This window comes from Neolamprologus multifasciatus, chromosome 3 (assembly GCF_963576455.1).
Source record: "Neolamprologus multifasciatus chromosome 3, fNeoMul1.2, whole genome shotgun sequence".
NCBI lineage: Eukaryota > Metazoa > Chordata > Actinopteri > Cichliformes > Cichlidae > Neolamprologus > Neolamprologus multifasciatus.
Window position 1 is genome coordinate 7,856,468 of NC_140441.1, and position 26,931 is coordinate 7,883,398.

The following is a 26,931-nucleotide window of genomic DNA, read 5'->3' on the forward strand; positions in this document are numbered from 1 at the left end:
CACAGCAACATCTTCCAAATGCAAACACCACACCCCAAATCAACTCCAGGGTTGGGACCTAACTGCAGGCACAGACTCAAAACTTAGTCATCTCCCAATCTCCTGCAGTTAACCAGGATTCTTTGAATGTTATTCTTTGTAATGTTTGTTCTTCCAGGGAAAACAGTGATTTTATTGTTTTACTGGTCTGCTTTTAGCTCAAATAGAATCTGCATCCACAAGTTCAACAGGCCAATAGAACAACACGAACAATCAATGAAGACTAAAAGATTTCGTACCAATGTTTGATAAACTTTATTAGGAATAAACAAACAAAAAAGGCAAAAGTGAAATAAATAAACAATATGTAAACAAGTTTTGGAATATTTAAAGTAACAAACAGACTCAAAAGTTAAAGCTTCAGAGATAAGAGAGGCAACATCTGACTCTGCAGCTACTTGGAAAATATTTCTGTCTTTGGTTTTATAACCCAGTTTCCTAATCACTTAATTAGAAAATTGATCCTGAACATTATTTAACAGATTATCTATCGTCTATAATCCACAGAGCTTCATATTGTTTGTGTTCTGTGTCTGTAATTACTCTGTAACAGCTGATTTCTATACGAGGATTAGTTTGCTTGTCACAAATAACTTTCACTTATTTCCTGCAGTCCAGTTCTTCTACCTGAACCATTTCAGAGAGATTTTTTTTTTCTTGTTTGGCAAGACATTTAACGGTGACAATCGTTCATGCAACTTCACAGCTGAACCAGTATTGTGTCTGAACATAACAGACAACTTAGGCACTTTGTTATTAGTAGCCAGTCAAAAAAAACACAGTTTGTTACCAAAAATAACAGTTTTATAGGCATAAAGTAATATATTTGCACCAGCAAACGGATTCCCAAAAAGCTGTTAGCTAAAAACTTGGCAGATCTCAGCATGATGTGAAGTGTGTCCTTAAAATTATTGAGGAAACTGGACAACAGGAGGACAAAAGAAGAGGCAGCCTGTTTCTGAAAGCCACGTACTTAAGAACCAGAAACAATTCCAGCAAAGACCTGACAGGACACAACGACCGAGACTGTCCGAGCCGGGGCTCAAACCGGCAACCTTCCCATTACAAGGCGAACTCCCAACTCTTGAGCCACGATCTTGAGCCATGATCGCCCCATCGTCCCAAACCCAGCAAAGACCTGACAGAAGACCTGAGATGCATCTGGACCTTCAGCTGATTCATTTACTGGGCGCTGAAGTCTCATCACAATCCACATTTGAAAGTTTTGGTTTAAATATTCATCTCTTCAATTGGAAAACAGGATGGAGTCTGTCAAGGTTTGAAGCTGCATTTCAGCCAGTAGTGTTGGAGTAGTAGCTGTGTTGTTAAAACTGATGGAATAATGATTGAATAAACATTAGATTATTTGATCCACGATGCAATACAACATCTAGAATGAACCTGACTGGAAACAAATTCATTACTCAGCATAACAATGATCTCAAACACACTGCAAATGCAGTAACTGAATCAGTCATGGATCGGCCTCCCACAGCTCAACATTAGTTAAGCAGTGTGGGATCATTTTGACAGAGAACGGAACAAAAGGCAGAAACATCCAAAGAAAAGCTCTGAATATCCTGGAGAACTATTCCTGAAGACTACTCAAACAAATACAGGAAAGCTGCCTGAGCGAGTTCAGGCTGTGCTGAAGAATAAAGGCAGTCATACTAAATACAAACTTTCAGCTTATTAGAACTGTACAAACTCTGGTTTCACCTTATCTGCTGTATTTACATTATGCTTGTTTCAGTATATAGCTGCACCTACTTCCACTTTTCATAGCAAAATATGAAGAAATAAAACTTGGTTTAAGATGTTGCACAGCATAATCTGCTATAAACTAACAATTATTATTATTATTTATAGTTTTACAAAAACCTGCTCAAAGGTCAAAATAAATTACATGTAAAATGTTGTAGGCGTAAAATCTTAAACTTAATCTAATAGGCAGCATCTTATCTTATTAACCTAGAGAATAAAATGAATGTTTATTCTTGCAGGACGTCATCATGTAGAGTCTAAACCCACAGATTTTAAAGAATATCTGTGTTATTGTTTTAATCGTTGCCAGTCTCAGGCAGAAAGATCAGCTGCTCAATCTCTTTTGTCTTTGTCTTTTTTACTTTCTCCTAATTATTTGCTTCACTGTTATCTAAATATATATATATATATATATATATATATATATGCTCCATTTAATATGAATGAAACCTGACTCGGTTGTTTTTGTTACGTTTTCTGTAGATCAGAACTCCAAATTTCTTAGCAAAATATAAGACCAGTGGTGGAGATGCTGTGCGGTACTTTTCTACTACCATTACTGCTAAGTATTATTATTATTTACAAATTTACAAAATGCCGTAAGCCAAATATATTCTTACACTTACTAAAACAGTGTAGGCTTTAACATTTTAAACATATGATATATAGCATCTTATGTTATTGACCTACTGAATTAAAAACAAAGCTAGAAGTTCAGTCTCAGTGATATTAAAGATTATGTCTGTTTTAATAAATCTCTGCCAGTCTCAGGCCGACAGATCAGCAGCTCCTGGTTCTCAACCTGCTTGTATTTCTTTTTTAAATTTGGATATTGGGCAGTTGAACTCCATTTTGCATTTTACCGTAGTGATGCTTCTCTTACCAAACATCATCATCACTGAAAACACTCAAAGACATTTCAAGTGTGCTGCAATTACTCAGGAGGTTAGTGTGGATCCTGACTCTGCGGTTTATGTTTTCTGTAGATCCAAAAACCAACAACAGCAGCAACAAGAAGCACAGCAGAAACTGACAGACCAACAATCAGCCCAACAGATACATCCTCCTTCCCTCCACCTTCATCTTTGTTGTCTCCTCCTGTCTGACCTGCAGGTGAGAAACAGGTGTGAGGTGTCAGCTGTCAGGTAGGTGATGAGTGAAGAACAGAACAGAATCCATTTCCTCTTCAAACTGCTGTCAGACATTATCTACTGCACTCTGATCACATCACTCAGACCAGCTGCTTTCTACAAAGTCTCATCAACAACATCTTTAGAAACAAACATCAACAACCAGGAAGCAGCTTCACCTCTGATCACACACACACTCAACTCTACTCACTCACCTGGAGGATCAACTCTCAGGCTGATGATACTGATGGGATTAGTATCTAAACTGGCTCTCTTCCTGCGTTTTGTCACTGTCTCAACACGACACTCGTATGTTCCAGTGTCATTTATCGTCACATTCTTCAGAATCAAAGACACGTCTCCATCCTTCATCTGTCTGTCCTGCAGATCCACCCGGTTCTTAAAAGATGGATGCTGGTTGGCTGGATCCAACTGCTCATTCCGATAAAAAAGCACATATTCATCTTCCAGGTCAGCTCTGCTCCACTCTAAAACAATGACGATGTTGTTGTTTGGAGCTCGACATGTCAGAGCGACGTCCTGCCCAGACTCAGCTCTGATGGTTTTCTGGTCTGAAAGAAAATGGTAAATGTGTGGTAAAGTGCTCAAGAAACTACCTGGTACCAGACCCACCTGGCCTTTTTGACGGCCACGTCTGGCCCATGTACCTGAAACATAAGAACATTGCATAGTGCTTTACTTCGTCCCTAAGGACCCCAAAGTGCATTCCAGATTCAGTCATCCACCCATTCACATTCACAAACTGGTGATGGCTACATTGTAGCCACAGCTGCCCTGGTGCGCACTGACAGAGGCGAAGAAAAAAAAAACAGAGCAAAGAGGTTGAAGGTTAAAGTGCAACTGTTCACTTCTACAGCAGCCAATCAGAGTGAAGCTCAGACAGCTCACACAAACAGGTTTGACAATCAGTACCATTTCATAGCGCTGCGCTATTTCTGAGAGGATGAAGACAAAGGGGGGAAATGCAGCTAATGCATAAAGTACCACTGCACAACACATCTGACATTAATCCACTTCTGATGACACCAAAGATTGTTCCAGTTGAAAACTTAAAATTAATTGTCTCAGAACTTTATCGTCTCCTTACTACCGAGAGTTTGATAAAACTGTCGGAAAAAATCCAGAAATCTTATATTTTGACAGGTTTAGAGTTACTTCTCATCTTTGATGGTTAAAGCAGTGCTGATTTTAACATCATCTACAATAAATAAAGGGCTCATTATCAGGGGCAGTAGCTGTGTTATATAAACATTTATACAGTGAAAAGTGCTGATAATAAGTGACCATAAAGTGTGAGAGAAAGCAGCCTCTCATTATAAGACACTGAGTCTCTGCATGCTGCCTTTATGGAGCTACAGCTGTTTGTATACACTGAACTAAAAGCTTTGTAGCTGCATACAGGGCTGGATGTAACGAAATGTTCTTAGGGTGGCAAAATCTAAACCATTTCTTTACACATGCAGCTTTTACAATATGTAATATGCTTAAAATGTAGACAAGGATTCAGATTTTTTATACAACTATTTAAAACTCAGGGGCTGATCTACAGAGGTGGCATGCCCCTGGCTCTATACTAACTCCTGAAACTACAACACATCACACTGACACACACATTACACTTCTTTGTCTCAGTGCTGGAAACAACACTGCTGGCCAAGCGGGTAAATCCACAGACACCACCAGACCTCGTGATGCCTTCACACAAACAGATTCAATATAAAACTAATTGTTTGGGAAGTAACTTGTAAACCAGACTGATGTTTCTTCCTCTTCATCTCAGAGGGAAACACCGTTTGGTTTATAAACCTCACCTGCAGAGACAAACACGAAGACACCAACAAACAGCAAAGTCGAGCAGAGCGACGCAGTTACAGGAAACATTTCCGTTTTTGTTTCTGCTGATCTGACTCTTAGTTTGTTTTAAAAGTCCGAGTCTGTTGATATTTTCAGTTAATAACAAAACTAAAGTTTTAAAACTGCCTACATGAGGTTAACTTTGAGGTTTAAATAAAGCTGAAACATTTGTTTTTCAGCCACAGGTTCAAACGCCACACTTTCGATATCTTAAGGAAGTAGCATTAAAGTGACGTATGTTACGCTGCGCTGTAGGACGACCATGAATAAGTGCGTCATAACCAAAGCGGTGAAATCTAAAGCAGGTCTGAGTGTTTAACAGGTTCAGTTCTTGAATGATCTCCACAGAACAACACAAACATAACCTCTCATCATCATTAGTTGCTTCCAGTTTAGGTTTTGCCCGTTTCTTTTGTTGCATACACCGTCTGTAAGAAAGCTCACTCGTATCACAGCCAGTGGCAGCCTTTTGGGTCCTCATTTTCACTACACCACACAACTGCTGCCACAGCCATGACATCTGAGTTCAGTGTCATCTTTTTCAGTATGTAAAAATAGACATATTGAAGAATTATTCCACTTAATAAAAAAAAGTTTAAATAAAAAGTTATGAAATCAAACAATAAAATGTAGCCAGTTTAAAGTCTGTGTATAAAGTGACCTCTGTACCACAGAGCCACAGATCAAACTAACCCACACATCCGTGTGTCATCCTGTTTGGTACAACACACCCTTCACCTGTGTGACATCAGTGCACATAGCAACACCTTAGCAACCACATTCCTATCTTCTCCAAATCTAAGTACACACATGTGACAAACAGCTACATATACAAAGAAACAGAGAAGTAACAAAGAAGTGAAGTGTTGCAATAAATCAATGTGCAGAGACAACTTCCCACTCCACTCAGTTTATGATATTAGATCAGCTCAGTCTAATCAATAAAAGTAAAAGGTTGTGATTTCCTCTAAAAGGTGTTTAGGTGCAAAACAAATGAGGACAAATTATTGTTAATATTACTCAAACTAAAAATAAACAAATGTTACGACATATAATTTCAGATGATTCATTAAATGAAAAGATAGAAAGCAGAAGTCAAAAATCAAGCTGATTGTTTACTCAAACTGCAAAACAAGAAATACTTTATAAATGAATCTCCAACAAAAGCTTCTTAAAACACACAGTGTTTATATCCGATACTGTTTTACCTTCATCTGTGCAACGTTTCTGTCAGAGTCATTAATCACTGACATTCTCCCACCTGACTTCCTCATCATCATTCCTAATCATCTAACTTTTTGTACAAAAATGTAATCAATCCATGCATTTCTTTAAAAAAAGAAAAGAAAAGAGACAATTTTGTGGTCGTGGTGATTAATTTAATCATTTAATTAATCCTCTGATCTTCAGCAGCTCTGTGTTAGAGAAAGAAAGAAACAGAGAAGTAACAAACAATGGAAGCTTTTTCAATTACACAGGTAAATGTGCAGAGACAACTTCCCACTCCACTCTGTTTATGAATTTAGAGCAGCTCAGTCTAACGAATAAAAGTAAAAGATTATGACTTCCTATAGAAATTGTTTGGACACAAATACAGCAAGAACAATTTGCAGGTAATACTTCAAATACTTTATATAAATAAACCCAGCTGTGGGTACAACTGTAGCTTGTCTCCACCAGTGTGTGAATGTGAGAGTTAATGAATAGTGGAATTGTGAAGCGCTATATCAATGCAATCCATTATTATAAACCTGATGTAAGGTATTATTCCAAACTATACCTCAAATTTAAGGATAAATCAGGCTGATCTGGTACTCAAGACACAGAAACTAAAATAGTAATGAATAGAAATCAATCTCTATATAAAGCTTCTTAAAACACACTCGCACAGAGCTGCTCTACAGAAAATCTCTGAGCTCCTCCCACCTGAACTCTTCAAAATCAGCTGATTTTTCTGTATAATCATTTATTTGCTAGCTGGACCACATCCTCATTTAAGGTTTGACAGTAGATAATGGCAGACGGATTGAAGATGAATTGAGGCTGGAGTTTAGGGAAGGCCTCAGAGGGGACTGTGGCAGCCCCCGAGTCAGGCAGAATTAAAGTGAAGCTTTAATCCTGGTTCAGATCAATTAACATGAACAATCTGTTAATCCACTGAAGTATACAGACTTCAGTCAACCTGTCAGATTACCTAAAAGACTGAAAGACGTCATTTTAAACACTTACTGTTGTTCTGAAGGATCCCTGAAACCCTCAAACACTCTTCTGATCATCATGATGGAGAAATTAAAGTTATCCACAGAAAGATAAAAAAGAGAAAGTAAAAAGAAACAAAAACAATTATTATTATTATTCAAAAATTAAAAATCAAAAACATAAAATATAGCAAGTTGAAAGCTCAAAGTCTGTGGTTAAAGTGACCTCCTTAGCAAACAGCCACAGATCAAACTAACCCGTACATCCTTGTGTGTCATCCTGTTTTACACAACACACCCATCACCTGTGTGACACCAACATCTCCACCTCTAAGTAAACATATGTGAGGAAATGTTGCCACATATACAAAGTAACAGGAAGAGAACATGTTTCAATTAAACAGGTAGATGTGCAGAGACAAACTCGCAACACTCTGTTTATGAATTTAGATCAGCTCAGTCTAATGAATAAAAGTAACATGTAACATGTTAGGTCACGAATAAAACAAGAACTTGAATTTGCAGGTAAAACTACACAAACTATATATAAATAAACCTGATGTGAGATATTATTTGAAAACCTGCCTTTAACTAAAAGTTGAAAAGCTGACATTATAAATAAAGTTGATCACCTACTCAAAGCAGCAATAAAACCATCACACCTGATTGTGTTTTTACCTTCATCTGAACAAAGTCCCTCTCGATCTCTTCAGAATCAGTTTATTTTTGTGTAAAAATCTTAATAAAGCTATAAATTTGTTGAAAAGTAAAAGAAGGAAACCACAGAAGCACATTTTTCTGTTTCCAAATACTGAAAATATGATCAGTTTGCTCAGAAACGTTTTAAAGGATCCGTGAAATCAGCTTTGTGGTTGTGGAGACGTGACTCACAAAGAGTGTCACACCTCCCTCATGAAGTGCTTTGAAATGGTTTAAAAATCATTAATTTAATGATTTAATTAATCACTGGATCCTCAGCAGATCTGTGTTTGTGTCAACATCCTGGTCAAACTGGTTCAGTAATGTGTGTTTGTCATTGGTACAGATTGACCCTGTGAATCAATGACATGACCTGTGGTGTGTACAGTAAAGTACATTTATTAACACTAAAAACAAACCTGACTTTTCTCTCCTTGTTGTTTTGTGTTCATGAAATTTCTGACTGTGAAGTGATTTTATATCAAAGCTTCTTATTAGAGCTAACATAGCTGTGGTCAGCTCAGTTTGTCTCATCAATCCAAACAGTTTGAAACATTATAAAACAATTACACGAGCATGGTTTATGTAAAATGGTAAATGGCCTGAATTTATATAGCGCTTTACTAGTCCCTAAGGACCCCAAAGCGCTTTACACAACCAGTCATCCACCCATTCACACACTTTTGATGGCAGCTACATTGTAGCCACAGCCACCCTGGGGCGCACTGACAGAGGCGAATGTATTATCGTTATGTAATGTAGGACTGAGATCCAGCATCAATCATTTACCAGTATGTGTTTCATTAAAAACAAAATTAACACCCATCAGTAACTAACTACATTTACTCAAGTGAAATTCACTAAACTTCAACTAATCTTTTTTACTATTTTTTTTCATGTTAATTTATATTTTGATAACTTTAAAAACTTCAAACTGTGCAAACTAAATACATAAAGACCCCAAATATGGTGATCCTTTGCTTTTATAGGATGAAACTAAATTATTAAATGATGGACCTAAATAACATCAGCAACTACCGTCAACTTTATGTCAGATTTATAGAGAAAAAACAGATTTCATACCTCAAACCCCTCCGAGTGTGTCGGTCGCTTCTTTCCCTGTTTATTCCACTAAGTCGCTTACAGAGACAGAAATACGACTTTAAAGACAACAGAACGCATGATGAAAAAACAAAAGATTAATGGGGAGGAACAAAGTTTGACCGAGAGGAACAATTAAATATTCACTTCCTTTGTCTGACCTGGTTGGTGAGTAAAAAAGAAAAGAAACTGTTTGTGGTCATCAAACAATGTGTGTTAAGCAGGGACTGTCATGGTCCTGGGCCATGTTGACCCAGCATTCTTAGTTTTCTTGTATGTTTGTATTTTGTTCCTTATGCCGTGGTTCCTAGGTTCTGTTAAAGATGTTCCTTATTTGACCCTGTGTGCCCCTCTGTGTATCTGTGAGCCCTCGTTTCCCCTCCTTGTGTTTCATTAGATGTTTTCCCCAGCCCGTTATGTCTGTGCTCTCTCTCCTCCTCTCTGAGCCTCTGTGTACTTCCTGTTTTCCTTTGACAGTCTCTCGTCAGTATGTGTCATGTTGTGTTACTCCTGCCGTGTCTTGCTACGATTATCTGTGTCAGCTGTGTTCCCCGTGTGCTCCCACTTCCCTTGTTAAACCTCTGTGTATTTATGTGCATGTCTCCCTCAGTTCAGTGTCGTGTTGTCTTCACCTCCCCAAACCTGTGTGCTTTTTTGTGTTCCCTCGGTCCTCAGTTAGCATTCCCAGTTTAGTTCTGTTTCTTTGTGAAGCCTGCAATAAAGCAGTGATTTTGAGTTCAGCTTTTTGTCTCCGTGAGTTTTGCGTTTGGGTCCTCATCTGCCTCCACACAGCCAGTTCACGATAGGGACAGTGTTGGTTTTTAACACTTGTGCTGACGGCTGTAAGAAGCTGTGACGCTGCAGGTTCAACAGCACCCTCTGGTGGACGGTCGACGCTGCGTGTGACCATAGAGACAAATTAGACAAATTAAGTAATGAATACATGAACATTTTTCCAGCAGTTTTCATAATTCCAGTGACTTTAGAAATAATATTTTATTTATTCATTTCTGTTTTTTCCTGACCAATCTGTGGTGACCACAATTGTTGCAAGTGGCAAAAGAAAGTTTGGGATTTTTTTATTACGCCATAAAAGAAAAAAAGAAAAAAAAGTTGAACTTAACAGCTGCACCTAGAGGAGACCTTACTATAGCCGAGATACTTCTGCTTCTGGTGAGATGGACTTTTGTTGAGAAAATGATGATAGTGATAATAATAATAATTTGTCTAATATCATATCTATCTAATAGACTCCAATTTGTGCATGTAAATGGAGAGTCCTCTTCACACACTGAGGTTAATTATGGAGTTCCACAGGGTTCAGTGCTAGGACCAATTCTGTTTACATTATACATGCTTCCCCTAGGCAGCATCATTAGAAGACATAGCATACATTTTCACTGCTATGCAGATGACACCCAGCTCTATCTGTCCATGAAGCCAGATAACACACACCAATTAGTTAAACTGCAGGAATGTCTTAAAGACATAAAGACTTGGATGGCCACTAACTTTCTGCTTCTTAACTCAGATAAAACTGAGGTCATTGTACTCGGCGCTGAAAAGCTTAGAAATATGGTATCTAACCAGATTCTTACTCTGGATGGCATTACCTTGGCCTCCAGTAACACTGTGAGGAACCTTGGAGTCATTTTTGACCAGGATATGTCCTTCAACGCACATATTAAACAAATATGTAAGACTGCGTTCTTCCATTTGCGCAACATCTCTAAAATTAGAAATATCCTGTCTCAGAGTGATGCTGAAAAACTAGTTCATGCATTTATTACTTCCAGGCTGGACTACTGCAATTCATTATTATCAGGATGTCCAAAAAACTCACTGAAAAGCCTTCAGTTAATCCAAAATGCTGCAGCAAGAGTACTGACAGGGACTAGAAAGAGAGAGCATATTTCTCCTGTTTTGGCTTCCCTTCATTGGCTTCCTGTTAAATCCAGAATTGAATTCAAAATCCTGCTCCTCACATACAAGGTCTTAAATAATCAGGCCCCATCTTATCTTAATGACCTTGTGGTACCATATCACCCTATTAGAGCACTTCGCTCCCGCTCTGCAGGCCTACTTGTTGTTCCTAGAGTATTTAAAAGTAGAATGGGAGGGAGAGCCTTCAGTTTTCAGGCCCCTCTTCTGTGGAACCAGCTTCCACTTTGGATTCGGGAGACAGACACTATCTCTACTTTTAAGATTAGGCTTAAAACTTTCCTTTTTGCTAAAGCATATAGTTAGGGCTGGACCAGGTGACCCTGAATCCTCCCTTAGTTATGCTGCAATAGATGTAGGCTGCCGGGGGATTCCCATGATGCATTGAGTTTTTCCTTTCCAGTCACCTTTCTCACTCACTATGTATTAACAGACCTCTCTGTATTGAATCATATCTGTTATTAACCTCTGTCTCTCTTCCACAGCATGTCTTTTATCCTGTCTTCCTTCTCTCACCCCAACCGGTCGCAGCAGATGGCCGCCCCTCCCTGAGCCTGGTTCTGCCGGAGGTTTCTTCCTGTTAAAAGGGAGTTTTTCCTTCCCACTGTCGCCAAAGTGCTGCTCATAGGGGGTCATATGATTGTTGGGCTTTTCTCTGTATCTATGAAGCGCCTTGAGGCGACATTTGTTGTGATTTGGCGCTATATAAATAAAATTGAATTGAATTGAATTGAATAATAATTGTTTTTTTCCCATCCATCCATTATCTACGGTTACCCTTATCACAGTCACTGGCAAGTGACAGCTTTCCTTTTCTTGTTAATATATATGTTGTCTATCATCACCATAATAAATATTTCTGATCAGTCAGTGCAAATCTGCTGTGTAATTTTTGTGTGCTCATTGTGTTTCAGTCATAAGCTAATCGAGCTATTTCTGTTGCTTTTTTAGGATTAGTTAGGTTATTTAGTTTATTGTTTTTGTGTCATTGTTATGATTGGATACATGTTAGAGTTTTCAATTTAATTTACCACAGATAAAAACATCCATAACAACTTTATATCTAACGGAAGATATCATTTATTTTTTTTTTTTTTTTTAACTTTAATGCAGCTTTAAGAAACTATTACAATTAATAAGAAACTATAGACCTAACAATGAGACAACACTGTCACCATGAGGTTAAACTGGAACATTGCTCTCAATAATTAAACCGTCAGCAGCAATCCAACCACCAAAAAGCCACTTTAGGGAATTTGAAGTCATTTCCAACCGCCGCCAGTGCATTGAGCCACCTGGGGGGGCTCTTCAACTGGTAGGGCTGGGGAGGCTGTTACATCTTGCAGGTCTCCTCTCTCCAGGAACTCACTCTGCAGGTGGGGGAGATATAGGAGGGGTGGAGGAAGATCTCAGCCTGGGCGTCTGTTGTCTTGTGTAGTCTGAGATGAGTGGATGATGGGGTGGGTGCAGTTTTCTCTGTTGTGGGGTCGGGTGGGCTGTCCCGGGCTCTGTGGGGCCGGGCGGCGCTGCTGAACTGATCCCCGATCCGGGGCCCAGTTCAGACCAGTACCGGACTCTCGCGGTCCGGTACTGGTCCGAGGCCCAGGGGTTGGGGACCACTGCCTTAGAACACACATGCATCAACACTACATACGAGCGAGCGGAGGGAGGTTTGGAGTCTTCACACCCCCCGTTCTCTGTTGCCTGTTGGGGCCGGGGGGATGGGAGGAGGAGTTGGCCGTCCGACTGGGGTCTGGAGTGTGGGGCCTCCCTGCTGCTGCCGAGTCGAGGCAGTCTGCTTCTCTCCACCCCAGCGAAGAGGGTAACACCACCTGGGTCTGGGTGCAGTTTCCCCCTCCAGGGGCAAGGGTACCTAGACCTGGAGTATAGAGTACGCTTGGGGAGTGTTATTGTGTGTACAGTGTCTATTTATGTCTGTCGCCATGTTGGGTGAGTGCTGAGTATTTGCATATGAGAGATATGAGAGCATGTGTGCCTGTATGTCTGTGTCTATATGTCAGGTTGGGTATCAGACGCCTCCTCTCTGGGGACATCTCAGGTCCTCCAAGGTTTGGAGGCCTATCTCCCCCCACCACTTCCCCTGCCAGTGGCAGACTCCCTCAGACATCGGTGCGTTGGTGGTTCTTTGTGTCCAGGGATGAGCGTCCAGGTACACACCGGCTCACTCCTTGGCGGCTGCTTATCGGGGCCTGGAGCCTGGGGCTCGCTCGGGCCACTTCGGGGGTGGGGTGCCCCCGGCCATTTGGCCTGCGGCTCGGTCACTCTGGCACAGTTGGCTGCCGGCGGAGCTCACGGGCACGTCACTGCAACCGCCTCTGGCTACTGCTCCGCAGCTGCTGAGTGACCCCTCATCTGGGACTCTCCTCAGCTCTTTCTGGGACAGTGGTGCGGTTGCCCCTCTGTTGGTCTTCCTTGGTCTCTTGTGTTCTGGGGGCCTCTGGATGTCTGGAGTCTTGATCTCCTCCATACCTGCTTCATACCCTGGAGGACGGGGCTGTGGCTCCCCACACCCTCTAACAGATCATTACATGAAGGAAACTGTTAAATACAAGCGCATCCATGCTCACAGGTGTACACACGGGTGCTCACACACACAAACTACACCCTTTTCGGCTCCTACCTTAAAGCACACTGTGCGCTGTCGATCTTACGTGCTGCACAATAATGTTTAATATTTAGTATTTACTGTTATATTCACATAGATCATCATGATGATGTTGTTTATTATATTGCTCTTTTTTTCTGCTTGTTCTCTCTCTTTACTTTCTCAACAGGTGATCCAGGTGATTCATATATGTATTTTTTGTCTGTTTGTTTTGTTGGTTTTTGCTTTTTTTGCCCTTTATCACCATTCCTCTTCCCCGCTGTTTTTCTGTCCCAAGTGAAAATAAATAATCAAATAGATCAAATAGTAAATCAAATAAACCAATACGGCAAGGTTGGGATGGTCCATTTGGTAAGTTAAAGTTAAATTTGGTTGGTCATCTTTATTCGCCTTTAGACAATAATTCTGATGGCAAAAGAACCAAACGGGACAGGTGGGGGTGAAAAAAAAAAAGAAGTCATTTCCAACTCGTTGTGATGAACAAACTGAGGTCCGCCATGGCCAGTACTTTTAACACTTTATTTATTATGTATATCTTAAAAGCAGCAACAAAAACAGAGTGAAAAAAACACATGACATGACCATCAGAACCAACAACCACACACGGTCGTAAAGCTGTGTAGCTTCCTCATAAAACCTACATCTGTGCCCCTAATGCCAAATACCACCACACAAAGGATGTACAATTTCCCCCAGGGAACATATCTGATGTGTGGCCTCTAATTGCAAATTATTCCAACACACTGGAGTCACAAACACTGTCTTCCACATATCTTTTCAAATCAGCCGTTATTCATCAGCCATCTTTTCTGTTACACATAATAATCAGCTCTGAATATTATTACTTTCGACCTTGTTGATCCAGGATAACAACACTACCACCATGAGTTCAAACTGGAAAATTACAATTAGAACTGTTCAGAGACACACTGATGACTGACTGGATCATTATTCGATTACCCTCATCCTAATTTTTTTATACATGTTGTTGTTACTTTTTCATTTATTTAATTCAGTGTCAAAAATTTAACAATGTGGCGACACTGCCACTAAGGGACTAAATCTAAGATTATAGTCCCTTAAATATTTCATGGTCATTATGTACGGCCATGATAATATACTTCAAAACAGATGTGATATGCAGATGTAATCTGTAGCAATGTTGCCTCAGACTGCAACATTACAACTAAAGCTGTGTAGACACACTGATGACTGACTGGAACACTATGATTCTCATTTTAGATTAACACCATACAAGGTTTATAAATATATATGGCCACTAGAGAGGATGGTTGACTTTAAAAATTAACATGGATACAAACAAATAATCCAATCAAATAATCAATGCTTCCATAGTTTATAACAAAAATTTAATACTGAATTTAGAAATCATAAATCTTCTAGTTTCTGCTGCTGCCAATAAACTGCACCCAACTCTTACCACAAACTGCTTTGTATGTACTAATCCATGAATGCATCGCATTAATGATTTTGCAGAAAAATACAAAACCATAAAAAAATTCCAAGAAAAAAAAGTGATTAAGAAAAATAAAGAAAGAAAAATACACAAATATTTTTATTAATCCTTTTGTGGATGTCCTCTGGTCTGAGGTGCTGGGGGGACCAGTTAGAGACCAGCAGCAGGATGTCAGTGGTTGGACTGGTGGGCTACTTCAGTGAAGAGTAGACAACATCTGGCTCTGGTTTAAATTCTGAACACAAACACACACAGTTCAAACAACAGGAAACATGATTACACAAGTTTTGGAGGTCTTGATTGAACTCCAATCTCCACCTCTCTGCATCACACACAGTCCCCGTTCAGACTGACAAACTGCTGGATATCAGAGGTTTGAGGACACAAATGCACAAAAAACACAAATGAGTTTGTTACACCAGTAAAGTTAGTGAATTGAAAGAAAACATAATTTTTTTTTCTTATTACCAAAGTAGAGCTAGAAAAATGACCAATAGATGTTTTTAAGCTTAAAAGCTGTTGCATGTTCAAAATTTGACATAAAAATTCAAACTGGAAACTTGCAAATTCTGACTTCACCTGGAATACACTGATGTGGTTTGGTTAGCTTAACTTGATGATGATAGTTGGAAACAGGGTGAGTAGCTAACTTGTCTGTGTCCAACATTAAAGATCCAACCTGATATTTGGAGAGGCAAAGCGTGTAATAGACACTGTGACCCACTGTGTCTATTTCACGCTTTGCCTCTCCAAAACATAAAATAGGCACGCAAGCAGATGTTGCATTATCAGCGAGGGGGAGATAAAATATTTAAAGGACAAAAATCAGTAGTGAATAAATAATGTATAAAGTACCAGAGGGGCCGATGGCGCGATATGGCAGCCTCGCTTCTGTCAGTCTGCCCCAGGGCAGCTGTAGCTACAACCGTAGCTGCCTCCACCAGTGTGTGAATGTGAGAGCGAATGAATAATGGCATTGTAAAGCGCTTTGGGTGCCTTGAAAAGCGCTATATAAATCCAATCCATTATTATTATTATTATTACATATTTTGTCTTGATACTGGGCTGAAGAGCAGCTGTACCTGGGCCTCCTTGTTCTGATGGTTGTTTGTCCATAACCGACGTCTTCAGTTCTCACTGCTGAGTAGACCACAGCTGAATAAATGTCTGCAGAGTAAACTATTGAAATCACTGCAGGTACAACAGTTCAGATGTTATTACACAGGAGCTAAAGATGGCTAAAACATTTTTATAATTTGTAATCTTGCATCAAAAAGACAGAAAATAATGATTTTTAGCTCATGAAGACCAGAAAATTTGTCGTGCACTGAGCCTCTGTGAGATCTCAGTGGATTTTAGTTCTTATTAGTTTGCACAAAAATGCATTACTTTACAGTAATGACAACTTTAATGATACTGTGTTTTTGAGTTTTTTTCTCGTCTTAACACCTCTGCTGAGAAACACTGAGTGACCACAAAGAACTGGAGGCTGTTTCTGAGAAAGATGCAGGTGGACGACCACAAAGCTGACACGTTTTCCACTGCAGACTGACACTCTTCACCACAGAGCACAAAGCAAAGATGTTCTCACAACATGAACACTATTATTACCAGTAAACACTGTGGTGAGAATGTTCATCTGTTAGACGAACTGTAGTCAACAACAGGAAGTTGCTGATTACTGATTACTGTAAGAACTCCAAAATATTTGTTGTAATAATAAGGATATCTTGTCCCTTCAGTCTGTTTCTACATTGATCTCTTTGTACATTTCATATTGACAATAAACTGTAAACTAACGTGTACTTAAAATCAGACAGCAAACACATGTGTGTCCAGTCAGAGCTGCTTTGAACACCTACAGCTCACTTACAACACTGATAATGTTTTGTGGGCCAGAAAGTCACAACACACACGAGTCTGAGCCGACACCATCAGTTAAAGTCAAATTGGGCCTAAAGGAAAACTGCAGTTGTGTCACATTTGAACCAAATATACATTTCATATATGAAGCAATCATAACTGTTGCATATGTAAGTGATACTTCTGCGACATAGAGGTGAAATATGTCACATGTTCTTCAGAAGATTAAACAAACCACATATTCAGTAGTGATGATCCCACCATAAAGAAAAAAAATCTACCTGTTCTTCGTGTGACTGGCTGTTGTGAGTGATTTGATATTTTGATGACATTGTGTACTGTGATGTCATCGTCTCCAGCTTCTTCTTGATCGGCTGAACGAAAATATAAATTTAGTGACTAAAACAGAGATTATATTTAAGAAATGTGTTACTGTGATCATAATGAATTTGAACTTGAGTCTACTAAATAAAAATCAAACATGATTCGAAAGATCAGGAAGTCTGAGTCTCACCTTCAGGTTTCCTGTGAACACATCGTCTCACCAGCAGAACCAGTAACACCAGTAGAACCACAACACAGACTGATCCAACAGATGACAACACAGAGAGAACAGGAGGAGAGAGTGATGGAGGAGAGGTGGATGTAGGTGGAGGTGTGGATGTAGGTGGAGGTGTGGTGGTGTGTTTGTCTAAAATAAAGCAAACACAATCATTAAGTTGTCGTCACATTGTGAATGTTGAAAGCTGCAGAAACACAGACAGGTGAGTGTGTCACCTGTGACAGTGATCCAGCTGGATGGAGACTCTCCATGACCGCTGATGTCACACTTGTAGAGGCCTTCATCAGACCTGGAAACATGCTGGATGGTCATGTGACCTGTAGGCTGCTTCCTGATGAGGGAGCCATCTTTATAGAAAGCAGCTGGGAGGTTGGAGGGAGTGGTCTTTGTTTTACAGAGCAGAGTGACGTCATCTCCCTCCATCACAGGGAGGACAGGACTCTGCAGGATCACTGATCCACCTCAACACAGAGACAAACTACAGCATTTCATCCATTTACACACAGCTTCATCAACACTAACTCCACACACTCAGCTTACCAGTGACTGTCAGGTTAACCATGTTACTGATGGGACCCTCTCTGGACTCACACCAGTAAACTCCACTGTCAGAATGGAAGATGTAGCTCATGTTACAGGAAGAACCAGCTGGTTTTCCCCATCCATCTCTGCACTGAGTCCTCAGTTGTTTGCTTGTGTTTCTCCTCAGAGTCCATCCAGCAGAGCTGTCATCCTCCTCACAGCTCAGAGACACAAAGTCTCCTTCAAAGAACTGAGAGCTGCTGGGACTCACAGTCAGACGAGCTGTGAGGGTTAAAATGAAAAATGATGATCTGTTAGACTTTACATTGTGAAACATGAACCCAATCAGGTCATATCAGTGAGCATTTCTCAGGTTTAAACTGTGACAGAAGAAGGTTACTGACCTTGGTTTGTTGTGCAGCTCAGCAGTGAGATCAGAACTAAAGAGAAACGACACTCAGGTTGATTTGAGCTGAACATAAAGAACAACTCCACACAAACCACTGCAACCACTGTTGCCCTCTATTAAAAAAAAAGACTTCATATTTTCACATTAAATAAATTTTATAAATGAGAGTCAAGTGCCAAGCTGGCAACTATAACTCTTCCAAAAAAACAAAATGTTAAAGAAATATATTAAAAAAGCAACATCATGGAAAACAAATATATTTGTTGCAGGTCATTTCAATATACAATGTTTTAATTTTTATAATTCTTACAAGAAATTAGAGCTATATCCTGACTGAACCGTAATCTGCAAGAGACAAACATGATAATTGCACTAATTTTTCTTTGCAATTTTTACCAATGGAGTTAATAATTCGAATATAAAAACTGTGTTTATTGAAATCTTTTGGTTAACTAAACATGTCCCGTTTCAAACAGACCCATAAACATCATTGTTGTGCCTGAGATATGAACATAATGGGTGGTTTATTATATTTATGTGTACTGCTTATACTGTGACTATGTACAAACACTCTGTTACACTTAAATAACCCAGTAAAGTCATATCTGCTGTCCAGCTGTATTTATATAATGAGTGAATTACAAGTGAAGTTAAGTGAAATACAAGAATTCAAACAAACACAGAGATTCTACTTACAGAGCAGACACAGCACAGATGTTTCCTTCATCGTCCTTCTCACTCATTTGAGCTTTTTTTCATTTCTCTCACTAACACCAAGTAAAGCCCGCCCTCTTCCTCTGAGCACCAGCTTTGCTATTGGTTCAAAGACAGTGAGTGGGGGACTCACTTTTTTCTTCATGATATTATCGATGCTTGATAAAGTTATTTTGAAATCTAACTATAATCACACCATAATACCTGTTTGAAAAACAAAAATAACCACCGTTTCAATATGATCCAGTATATCTGACACCTGGACCTGAACTGGACACTGAGACCCTCTGAACACATTTTAATTACAGCTGTGCAGAGACACACTGATGACTGACTGGAACACTATGATTCACATTTTACATTAACACCATCCTCACGCATGGTTTATATATGGCCACTAGAGGGAGATGTAGGACTTTATGCACTAACATGGATACAAGCAGATCATCAGTGATGCTTCCACAGATTTTTAGAGAATTAATATGTTGAGCATTTGCATTTAATTTAACTGTGGATAAAAATTCTCTTCACTTACATATGTTCTTAAGATGATGACGAAACTGTGATAAGCAGTGTGTCGACATACACTCCAGAGTACTGTGAATATATTTACAAATCACATTCAGCAGAAAAAGTATTTTCAGCTTAGAGTCTGTACTCTGCTGATCAACACAACACATGCAAAGTAACCTGTGATCACAATATATTTGTCAGTAATACGTTACTTTACTAAATCTAATAATCACATTACAGTTACAATTCTGTCATAATTTGTGTTACAAAGGTTCCTTAGGTTTCTCTACGCAAGTCAGAAACATCAAACAAATAAATACGCTTTATGTGCTTTGGTTGCAATCAGCTGATTTCAGTTGCTGTGCTGAATAAGCAACATAGTGGAGCAGTCTGGACGTTTTATTTTTATTCCATAAAAGTATCTGATGGTGAGGTAAAAAATGCTTCCAGGACTGAAACAACTGCATTATGCTGCAAACACAACTTCAGCTCTTTGCAAGCACCTGCACAGACAACATGCTAGCGCTAAGCTGGCCAAGAACCCAGAGTGACATTAAAGCTGAGTGAATGATGACCCCAGCCCATACAACTTGTGTCATCAACATACATTTAGGCACTTTTTTCTGCAGTGGTTTCTATTTAAGTCTGATGGACACACTGGAGAACTTGGGGGAACTGAACTTGGGGTTGGTATCTTGCCCGAGGATACAGGCGCACAGACTGGAGCAGGCAGGGATCAAACCACCAACCTTGTGATTAGTAGATGACCTGCTCTAGTAGATGATTGGGGCGGGAGGGTGGGAGGAGAAGTTGGCTGTCTGGTCGTGGTCTGGGATGCTTGGCCTCTCTGCTGCTGCAGGACCAGGGGCGGTCTGCTTGACTCCAGCCCAGGGAAAAACTGTAACATCTCCTGGGTCTAGGGGCGGATTGCTCCTCTGGGGACGAAGGTACCTGGACCTGGGCTATAGAGGATATTTGAGGAGTGTGAGTGTGTGCACAGTGTCCATTTCTGTTTATCTCCACGTTGCGTGAGTGCCGAGTATTTGTATATGTATGTATACCTGTGAGTGAGGGTTTTGTGTTTTCCATAAAGTTTCTGCATTAATGAACTCACGACCGCAATGAGCTTCCAAGATGTGATCCAGTTTGCACTCAGAGGTCTTGTTCTGAGTATTCCCGGCAGCCGTAAGCTTCTCCAAGATCTTATCCGTGCTGCACTTAATGAGCCCATTTTGAGAAACTCACGCCTCATCCCATCATTCCAATCCCAGCGGGCAGCCTTGTGGGGGTTTGAACAGCCGGTTCCGCTTCCTTAATTCTTCGATAACTCAGGGCCAAGCCAGCTCCAATCAGCAAGAACCCTGTTATCATGGTTCCGAATAGGTAGATATCTTCAGCAGTCAGGCTCACCAAGCCCAAACTTGTCGTTGAGAAAGGGGTGTCAATTGCATTTAGGGACCAGTTGATCAAATCCATAATTCTCTTTTAGGTTTTAGAGAACAGACTGTGAGAGAATGTTCCAGGGAAAAGTAATACAAAAAACACGAGACTAGACAAGGACACAAGAGGAGAGCAGGGAAGCTAAGGGAGAGGAGGAGAGGAGAAAAGTGCGACCGCCTTCGCCAAGAGCAAGAGAAGAAGAAAAGTTGCACACCTTCCCCATACTTTTTTCTTGCTATCACAGAGGTTGATCTTGGTTTCATCTGTTCAAAGAATGTTTTTCCAGAACTTTGCTGATTTTTTTACATGGTTTTTTTTTTTTTTTTTAGCAAAGTCCAATTTAGCCATCCTGTTCTTGAGGCTTGTGAGTGGCTTGCACCTTTCAGTGAACCCTTTTTAATTACTTCCATGCAGTCTTCTCTTTATGGTAGATTTGGATATCAACACACCTACCTCCTCACCAGAGCTTTCTTTCCTTCTCAGGATGTACCAAACTGTAGATTTTGCCATTCCTAATATTGTAGCAATTTCTCAGATGTTTTTTTTTCTGTGTTCAAATCTTAAGGATGGCTTGTTTCAGCGTCATTGAGAGCTCATTTGACTGCATGTCAAAAAAACAAAATTCATGTCAATGTCCAAATATATTTGGACCTAAATGTAAACTTGAGATTCATCTGTCAGTCTACTGCATTAATCAGGATTATTTTAGTGTTATTCTTGGTAAAGTTTGTACTTCCTGGGAAATCTTTTTTTTTCTTTATAGTCTGATTCCAGCTCAGATAAAATCTGCATTCGGAGGTTCAAGAGCTCAGAAAAAGCAACATAAACATTCAATGAAGGCTAAAATATTTAGTAACGATGTTTGCAAAGCTTTATTAACAATAAACAAGCAAACTCACATAAAAAAATAAAATAAATAAACAATATGTAAACGACTTTTGACATATTTAAAGTAACTAACAGACTCAAAAGTTAACGCTTCAGAGATAAGAGAGGCAACATCTGACTCTGCAGCTACTTGGAAAATATTTCTGTCTTTGGTTTTATAACTCTATTTCATAATCACTTAATTACGGGTAGCAAATTGATCCTGAACATTATTTAACAGATTATCTATAATCTATAATCCACAGAGCTTCATATTGTTTGTGTTCTGTGCCTGTAATTACTCTGTAACAGCTGATCTCTATATGAGAATTTGTTTGATTGTCACACAAAACAATCTTCACTCATTTTCAGTCCAATTCTTCTTACCTGAACAATTTCAAAGATATTTTTTTCTGTTTGCTAAGACACTTAACAGTGACCTATGAATCACTCAAGCAGCTCCACAGCTGAACCAGTGTGTGTCTAAACACAACAGACAACTTGGGCACTTTGTTATTAGTACCAGTCACAAAAACAAAATTTGTTTCCAGAAATAGCACAGGTTCATAGATATACAGTAATATATTTGCACTAGACAATTGAGTACCCAAAAACCTGGTATATCTTGGCATCATGTGAAGTGTGTCCTTAAAATTACTGAGGAAACTGGACAACAGGAGGACAAAAGAAGAGGCAGCAGGCCTGTTTCTGAAAGTCATGTTCTTAAGAAATAGAAACATACACAAATAAAACCATTTTCAGCAGATAAACCAGAACAACAACTGTTAAATTCTCAATTCTTTCATCTTTGGGATGAAGGAAGGACAACACTCGGTGTATAAATGCTCAATCAACAATCTCTTTATTCCATACAATTCTCTTTATTCCATACAACACTTTTAAGCATAAACCATCCAGAGGGGACATGAGCGCGGGAGGGTGTCCGCCTGATCTCAAAGTGTCTGAGCGTTTCTCACATTCTTATACCCTCAGCCCTCCTCCAAAGTCATAAATTCATAAAGTCATTATTAAGCATAACAATGATCCCAAACACACTGCATTTGCAGTAAATCTAAACCATAACCATCAGTCATGGATCGGCCTCCCCAGAGCCCAGAGCTCAACATTAGTTAAGCAGTGTGGAATCATCTTAACAGAGAACAGTACAAAAGCCAGAAACATCCAAAGAAGAGCTTTGAATATCCTGGAGAACTATTCCTGAAGACTACTTAAAGAAATTACAGGAAGGCTGCCTGAGCGAGTTCAGGCTGTGCTGAAGAATAAAGGCAACAAACTCTGGTTTCACCTTATCTGCTGTATTTCCAGTAATAACTGCACCTACCACTTTTCATAGCAAAATATAAAGAAATGAAACATTGTTTAAGATGTTGCACAGCTTAATCTTACTACTGGTAAAAACTAACAATTGAACTTTTGAACTTAATCTAATAGGCAGCATCTTATCTTATTAAACTAGAGAACAAAAATGAATATTTATCCTTGGATGTTATCATGTCGAGTCTAAACCCACAGATTTTAAACAATATCTGTGTTATTTTTTTAATTGCTGCCAGTCTCAGGCTGATAGATCAGCAGCTCCTGGTTCTCAACCTCTTTGGTTTTTAATTTGGATATTGGGCAGTTGAACTCCATTTTGCATTTTACCGTAGTGATGCTTCTCTTACCAAACATCATCACCGAAAACACTCAAAGACATTTTAAGTGTGCTGCAATTACCCAGGAGGTTAGTATGAATCCTGACTCTGTTGTTCGTGTTTTCTGTAGATCAAAAATCCAACAACAGCAGCAACAAGAAGCACAGCAGAAACTGACAGACCAACAATCAGTCCAACAGATCCATCCTCCTTCCCTCCACCTTCATCTTTGTTGTCTCCTCCTGTGTGACCTGCAGGTGAGAAACAGGTGTGAGGTGTCAGCTGTCAGGTAGGTGATGAGTGAAGAACAGAACAGAATCCATTTGCTCTTCAAACTGCTGTCAGACATTATCTACTGCACTCTGATCACATCACTCAGACCAGCTGCTTTCTACAAAGTCTCATCAACAACATCTTTAGAAACAAACATCAACAACCAGGAAGCAGCTTCACCTCTGATCACACACACACTCAACTCTACTCACTCACCTGGAGGATCAACATGAAGGTAGATGATGCTGATGGGGTCAGTCTTCAGATGAGCTCTCTTCCTGCGGTTTCTTTCTCTCATAAAGACACGGCACTCGTATCTTCCAGTGTCATTAATCGTCACATTCTTCAGAATCAAAGACACGTCTCCATCCTTCATCTGTCTGTCCTGCAGATCCACCCGGTTCATAAAATATGGATGCTGGTCTTCAAGTACAGGCCCCTCATCTCGGTACATATAGACATATTCATCTTCCAGGTCAGCTTTGCTCCACTCTACAACTATAATGTTGTTGCTGTTTTGAGCTCGACATGTCAGAGTGGCGTCCTGTCCAGGCTCAGCTGTGATGTTTTTCTGATCTGAAAGTGGAAACAACACAGAGCAGAGAGGTTAAAGGTCAAAGTACAACTGCTCACTTTTACAGCAGCCAATCAGAGAGAGGATGTAAACAAGACTGAAAGCACTAAGCTCTCATGTACACACAGGTTTGACAATCAGAATTTACCATTCATACTTTTTCTTACCATGGTGCTGTGTTGTCAGTGTGGCCTGTTGCAGCAGCAAATGTGTATTTTTATTTATTTTTGTTGTCTCACTAATCAGTTACTTAATTAATTAACATTTTTTATATTGCTTGTGTTTTCTAAGCTGCATTGTTTACATGCTACAACTGATGGTGGCAACTGGATTAGTGTGTTGTAGTAATTCAATCAATTTTATTTCATATAGCACCAAATCACAACAACAGTCGCCTCAAGGTGCTTTATATTGTAAGGTAGACCCTACAGTAATACAGACAGAGAAAAACCCAACAATCATATGACCCCCTATGAGCAACCACTTTGGTGACAGTGGGAAGGAAAAACTCCCTTTTAACAGGAAGACACCTCCAGTAGAACCAGGCTCAGGGTTCTAGTCCCTGTCAGGACTCTTGCTGCAGCATATTGGATTAACTGAAGGCTTTTCAGGTTGTTTTTAGGACATTCTGATAATATTGAATTACAGTAGTCCAGCCTGGAAGTAATAAATGCATGAACTAGTTTTTCAGCATCACTCTGAGACAGGATATTTCTAATTTTAGAGATGTTTTTTTTAAATAGAAGAAATCAGTCCTTCATATTTGTTTAATATGCCCATTGAAGGACATATCCTGGTCAAAAATTACTCCAAGAAACCAGTAAGGAAGTCATTACTTCATCTTCAGCAAGACCTATATATAGACTAGGTATATTTTTATCTTCTTGGTTATTTACTTATTTTGTTAGTCAATGTTCATGATGCTTGTTTTTACTCAACTGCATTGTTTATACGCTACAACGGATGGCAGTAACTGGATCAGTGAGCGTGACCTGTTACCACTGGGAGGATAAAGAGGAGACACTGAGGCTGCAGAACATGAGCTCAGTGAAAACAGGAGAAAATAGGAGTTTGTGGAAAACATTTTAAAAGACTTCAGACGGTTAAAGCAATGCTGTCTGTAACATTATATACAGTAAATAATGAGCTCGTTATGAATAGAATGATCTGTCTTGTTAAAACATTTATACAGTGAAACATGTGCTGATAATAAGTGAACATAATGTGTGAGAGAAAGCAGCCTCTCATTATAAGACACTGTGAGTCTCTGCATGCTGCCTTTATGGAGCTACAGCTGTTTGTATACACTGAACAAAAAGCTTTGTAGCTGTATACAGGGCTGGATCTAGAGAAATGTTCTTAGGGTTGCATGGAAAATCACATGGGCTGGCAAAATCTAAACCATTTCTTCACACATGCAGCTTTTACAATGTTTAATATGCCTTAAAATGTAACCAAGGATTCTGATTTTTTATACAACTATTTAAAACTCAGGGGCTGATCTACAGAGGTGGCATGGAGTGGTCTCTTGCTCCCCCTTAACTGACAACATTGTAACATACAAAACTACGGTGGCACTCGGGGTGGCAACAGATCATTTTACTGTGGCACATGCCACCTCTGTAGATCTGTCCCTGGCTCTATACCGACGCCTGGAACTACAACACATCACACAGACAAACACATTACACTTCTTTGTCTCAGTGTTGCATCGCTGACCAAGCGGGTAAATCCACAAAGACACCACCAGACCTCGTGATGCCGTCACATCGGGAAGTAACATGTAAACATGTAAAAAGATGTTTATTCCTCTTTATCTCAGAGGGAAACACCGTTTGGTTTATAAACCTCACCTGCAGAGACAAACACGAAGACACCGACAAACAGCAAAGTCGAGCAGAGCGACGCAGTTACAGGAAACATTTCCGTGTTTTTGTTTCTGCTGATCTGACTCTTAGTTTGTTCTAACTATCGGTGACTGTTGATATTTTCAGTTAATAACAAAACTAAAGTTGTAAAACTGCCTACATGAGGTTAACTTTGAGGTTTAAATAAAGCTGAAACATTTGTTTTTCAGCCACTCGTTCAAACGCGACACTTTCGATATCTCTTAAGGAAGTTGCATTAAAGTGACGTATGTTACGCTGCGCTGTACGTTGACCATAAATAAGTGCGTCATAACCAAAGCGGTGAAATCTAAAGCAGGTCTGAGTGTTTAACAGGTTCAGTTCTTGAATGATCTCCACAGAACAACACAATCATAACCTCTCTCACCATCCATCATCAGCCAAAGGACTTCAAAATGACGTCACAGTATAAAGATGTATATTGTACTACGGGTGTTCACTGTTCGTAGACTTAAATCACACCTTTCTTGGCTGCTACTTCAAAGCACATTGTGCGCTGTCTGTCCTGCGTGCTGCACAACAACATTCAATATTTAGTATTTACTGCTGTTTACACTTAGCTAGATTAATGCGATGGTGTTGTGTTTAGTATGTTGCTTTGTTTTGTTTTTGCTTGTTTTCTATTCTTTTTCTCTCAACAGGTGATCCAGGAGATATTTTTCCCCCCTTTTCTCACTGTCCCTCTCCCCTTCTGTTTTTCTTTTCCTTCCTCTTTCTTTCTCCCTTTCCTATTTCTCACTCATGTCTGTCCCGTCTGTAACAACTGAAAATAAAATAAAATA

At 39.6% G+C, this 26,931-nt stretch overlaps 3 protein-coding genes across 3 annotated transcripts; all 3 read right to left on the bottom strand.

Moving 5' to 3' along the window:
• Positions 1–278: 278 nt before the first annotated feature.
• Positions 279–26,500, bottom strand: LOC146521379 (V-set domain-containing T-cell activation inhibitor 1-like). The gene is made up of 4 exons (XM_085155322.1): positions 26,096–26,500; positions 23,885–24,244; positions 23,079–23,646; positions 279–1,808 (listed from the first exon to the last, which is right to left on the bottom strand). The coding sequence occupies exons 1-3, from the start codon at positions 26,163–26,165 to the stop codon at positions 23,486–23,488; spliced, it is 591 nt and encodes a 196-aa protein (XP_085011448.1). The 5' UTR covers positions 26,166–26,500; the 3' UTR covers positions 279–1,808; positions 23,079–23,485.
• On the bottom strand, positions 2,199–7,030 carry LOC146521380 (coxsackievirus and adenovirus receptor homolog). The gene is made up of 3 exons (XM_085155325.1): positions 4,766–7,030; positions 3,149–3,505; positions 2,199–2,910 (listed from the first exon to the last, which is right to left on the bottom strand). Exons 1-3 carry the CDS (start codon positions 4,833–4,835, stop codon positions 2,750–2,752), a joined length of 588 nt encoding a protein of 195 aa, XP_085011451.1. The 5' UTR covers positions 4,836–7,030; the 3' UTR covers positions 2,199–2,749.
• LOC146521381 (uncharacterized) lies at positions 13,822–18,285 on the bottom strand. The gene is made up of 5 exons (XM_085155330.1): positions 17,491–18,285; positions 17,228–17,404; positions 16,995–17,087; positions 15,933–16,017; positions 13,822–15,085 (listed from the first exon to the last, which is right to left on the bottom strand). Exons 1-5 carry the CDS (start codon positions 17,696–17,698, stop codon positions 15,079–15,081), a joined length of 570 nt encoding a protein of 189 aa, XP_085011456.1. The 5' UTR covers positions 17,699–18,285; the 3' UTR covers positions 13,822–15,078.
• Positions 26,501–26,931: the final 431 nt, after the last annotated feature.

What these genes read in the sequence shown, in the direction of transcription:
- LOC146521380 (XM_085155325.1), bottom strand. Translation starts at nt 4,835, where the DNA reads ATGTTTCCTGTAACTGCGTCGCTCTGCTCGACTTTGCTGTTTGTTGGT. An exon ending in CTTCGTGTTTGTCTCTGCAG is followed by an intron (nt 3,506 to 4,765) that starts GTGAGGTTTATA and finishes ATTTTCTTTCAG; the next exon opens with ACCAGAAAACCATCAGAGCT. An exon ending in CCTGAGAGTTGATCCTCCAG is followed by an intron (nt 2,911 to 3,148) that starts GTGAGTGAGTAG and finishes TCTCACCTGCAG; the next exon opens with GTCAGACAGGAGGAGACAAC.
- LOC146521381 (XM_085155330.1), bottom strand. Translation starts at nt 17,698, where the DNA reads ATGGAGGGAGATGACGTCACTCTGCTCTGTAAAACAAAGACCACTCCC. An exon ending in TGTTCACAGGAAACCTGAAG is followed by an intron (nt 17,088 to 17,227) that starts GTGAGACTCAGA and finishes ATTTTCGTTCAG; the next exon opens with CCGATCAAGAAGAAGCTGGA. An exon ending in GCCAGTCACACGAAGAACAG is followed by an intron (nt 16,018 to 16,994) that starts GTAGATTTTTTT and finishes TTTACTCTGCAG; the next exon opens with ACATTTATTCAGCTGTGGTC.
- LOC146521379 (XM_085155322.1), bottom strand. Translation starts at nt 26,165, where the DNA reads ATGTTTCCTGTAACTGCGTCGCTCTGCTCGACTTTGCTGTTTGTCGGT. An exon ending in CTTCGTGTTTGTCTCTGCAG is followed by an intron (nt 24,245 to 26,095) that starts GTGAGGTTTATA and finishes TTCCACTTTCAG; the next exon opens with ATCAGAAAAACATCACAGCT. An exon ending in CCTTCATGTTGATCCTCCAG is followed by an intron (nt 23,647 to 23,884) that starts GTGAGTGAGTAG and finishes TCTCACCTGCAG; the next exon opens with GTCACACAGGAGGAGACAAC.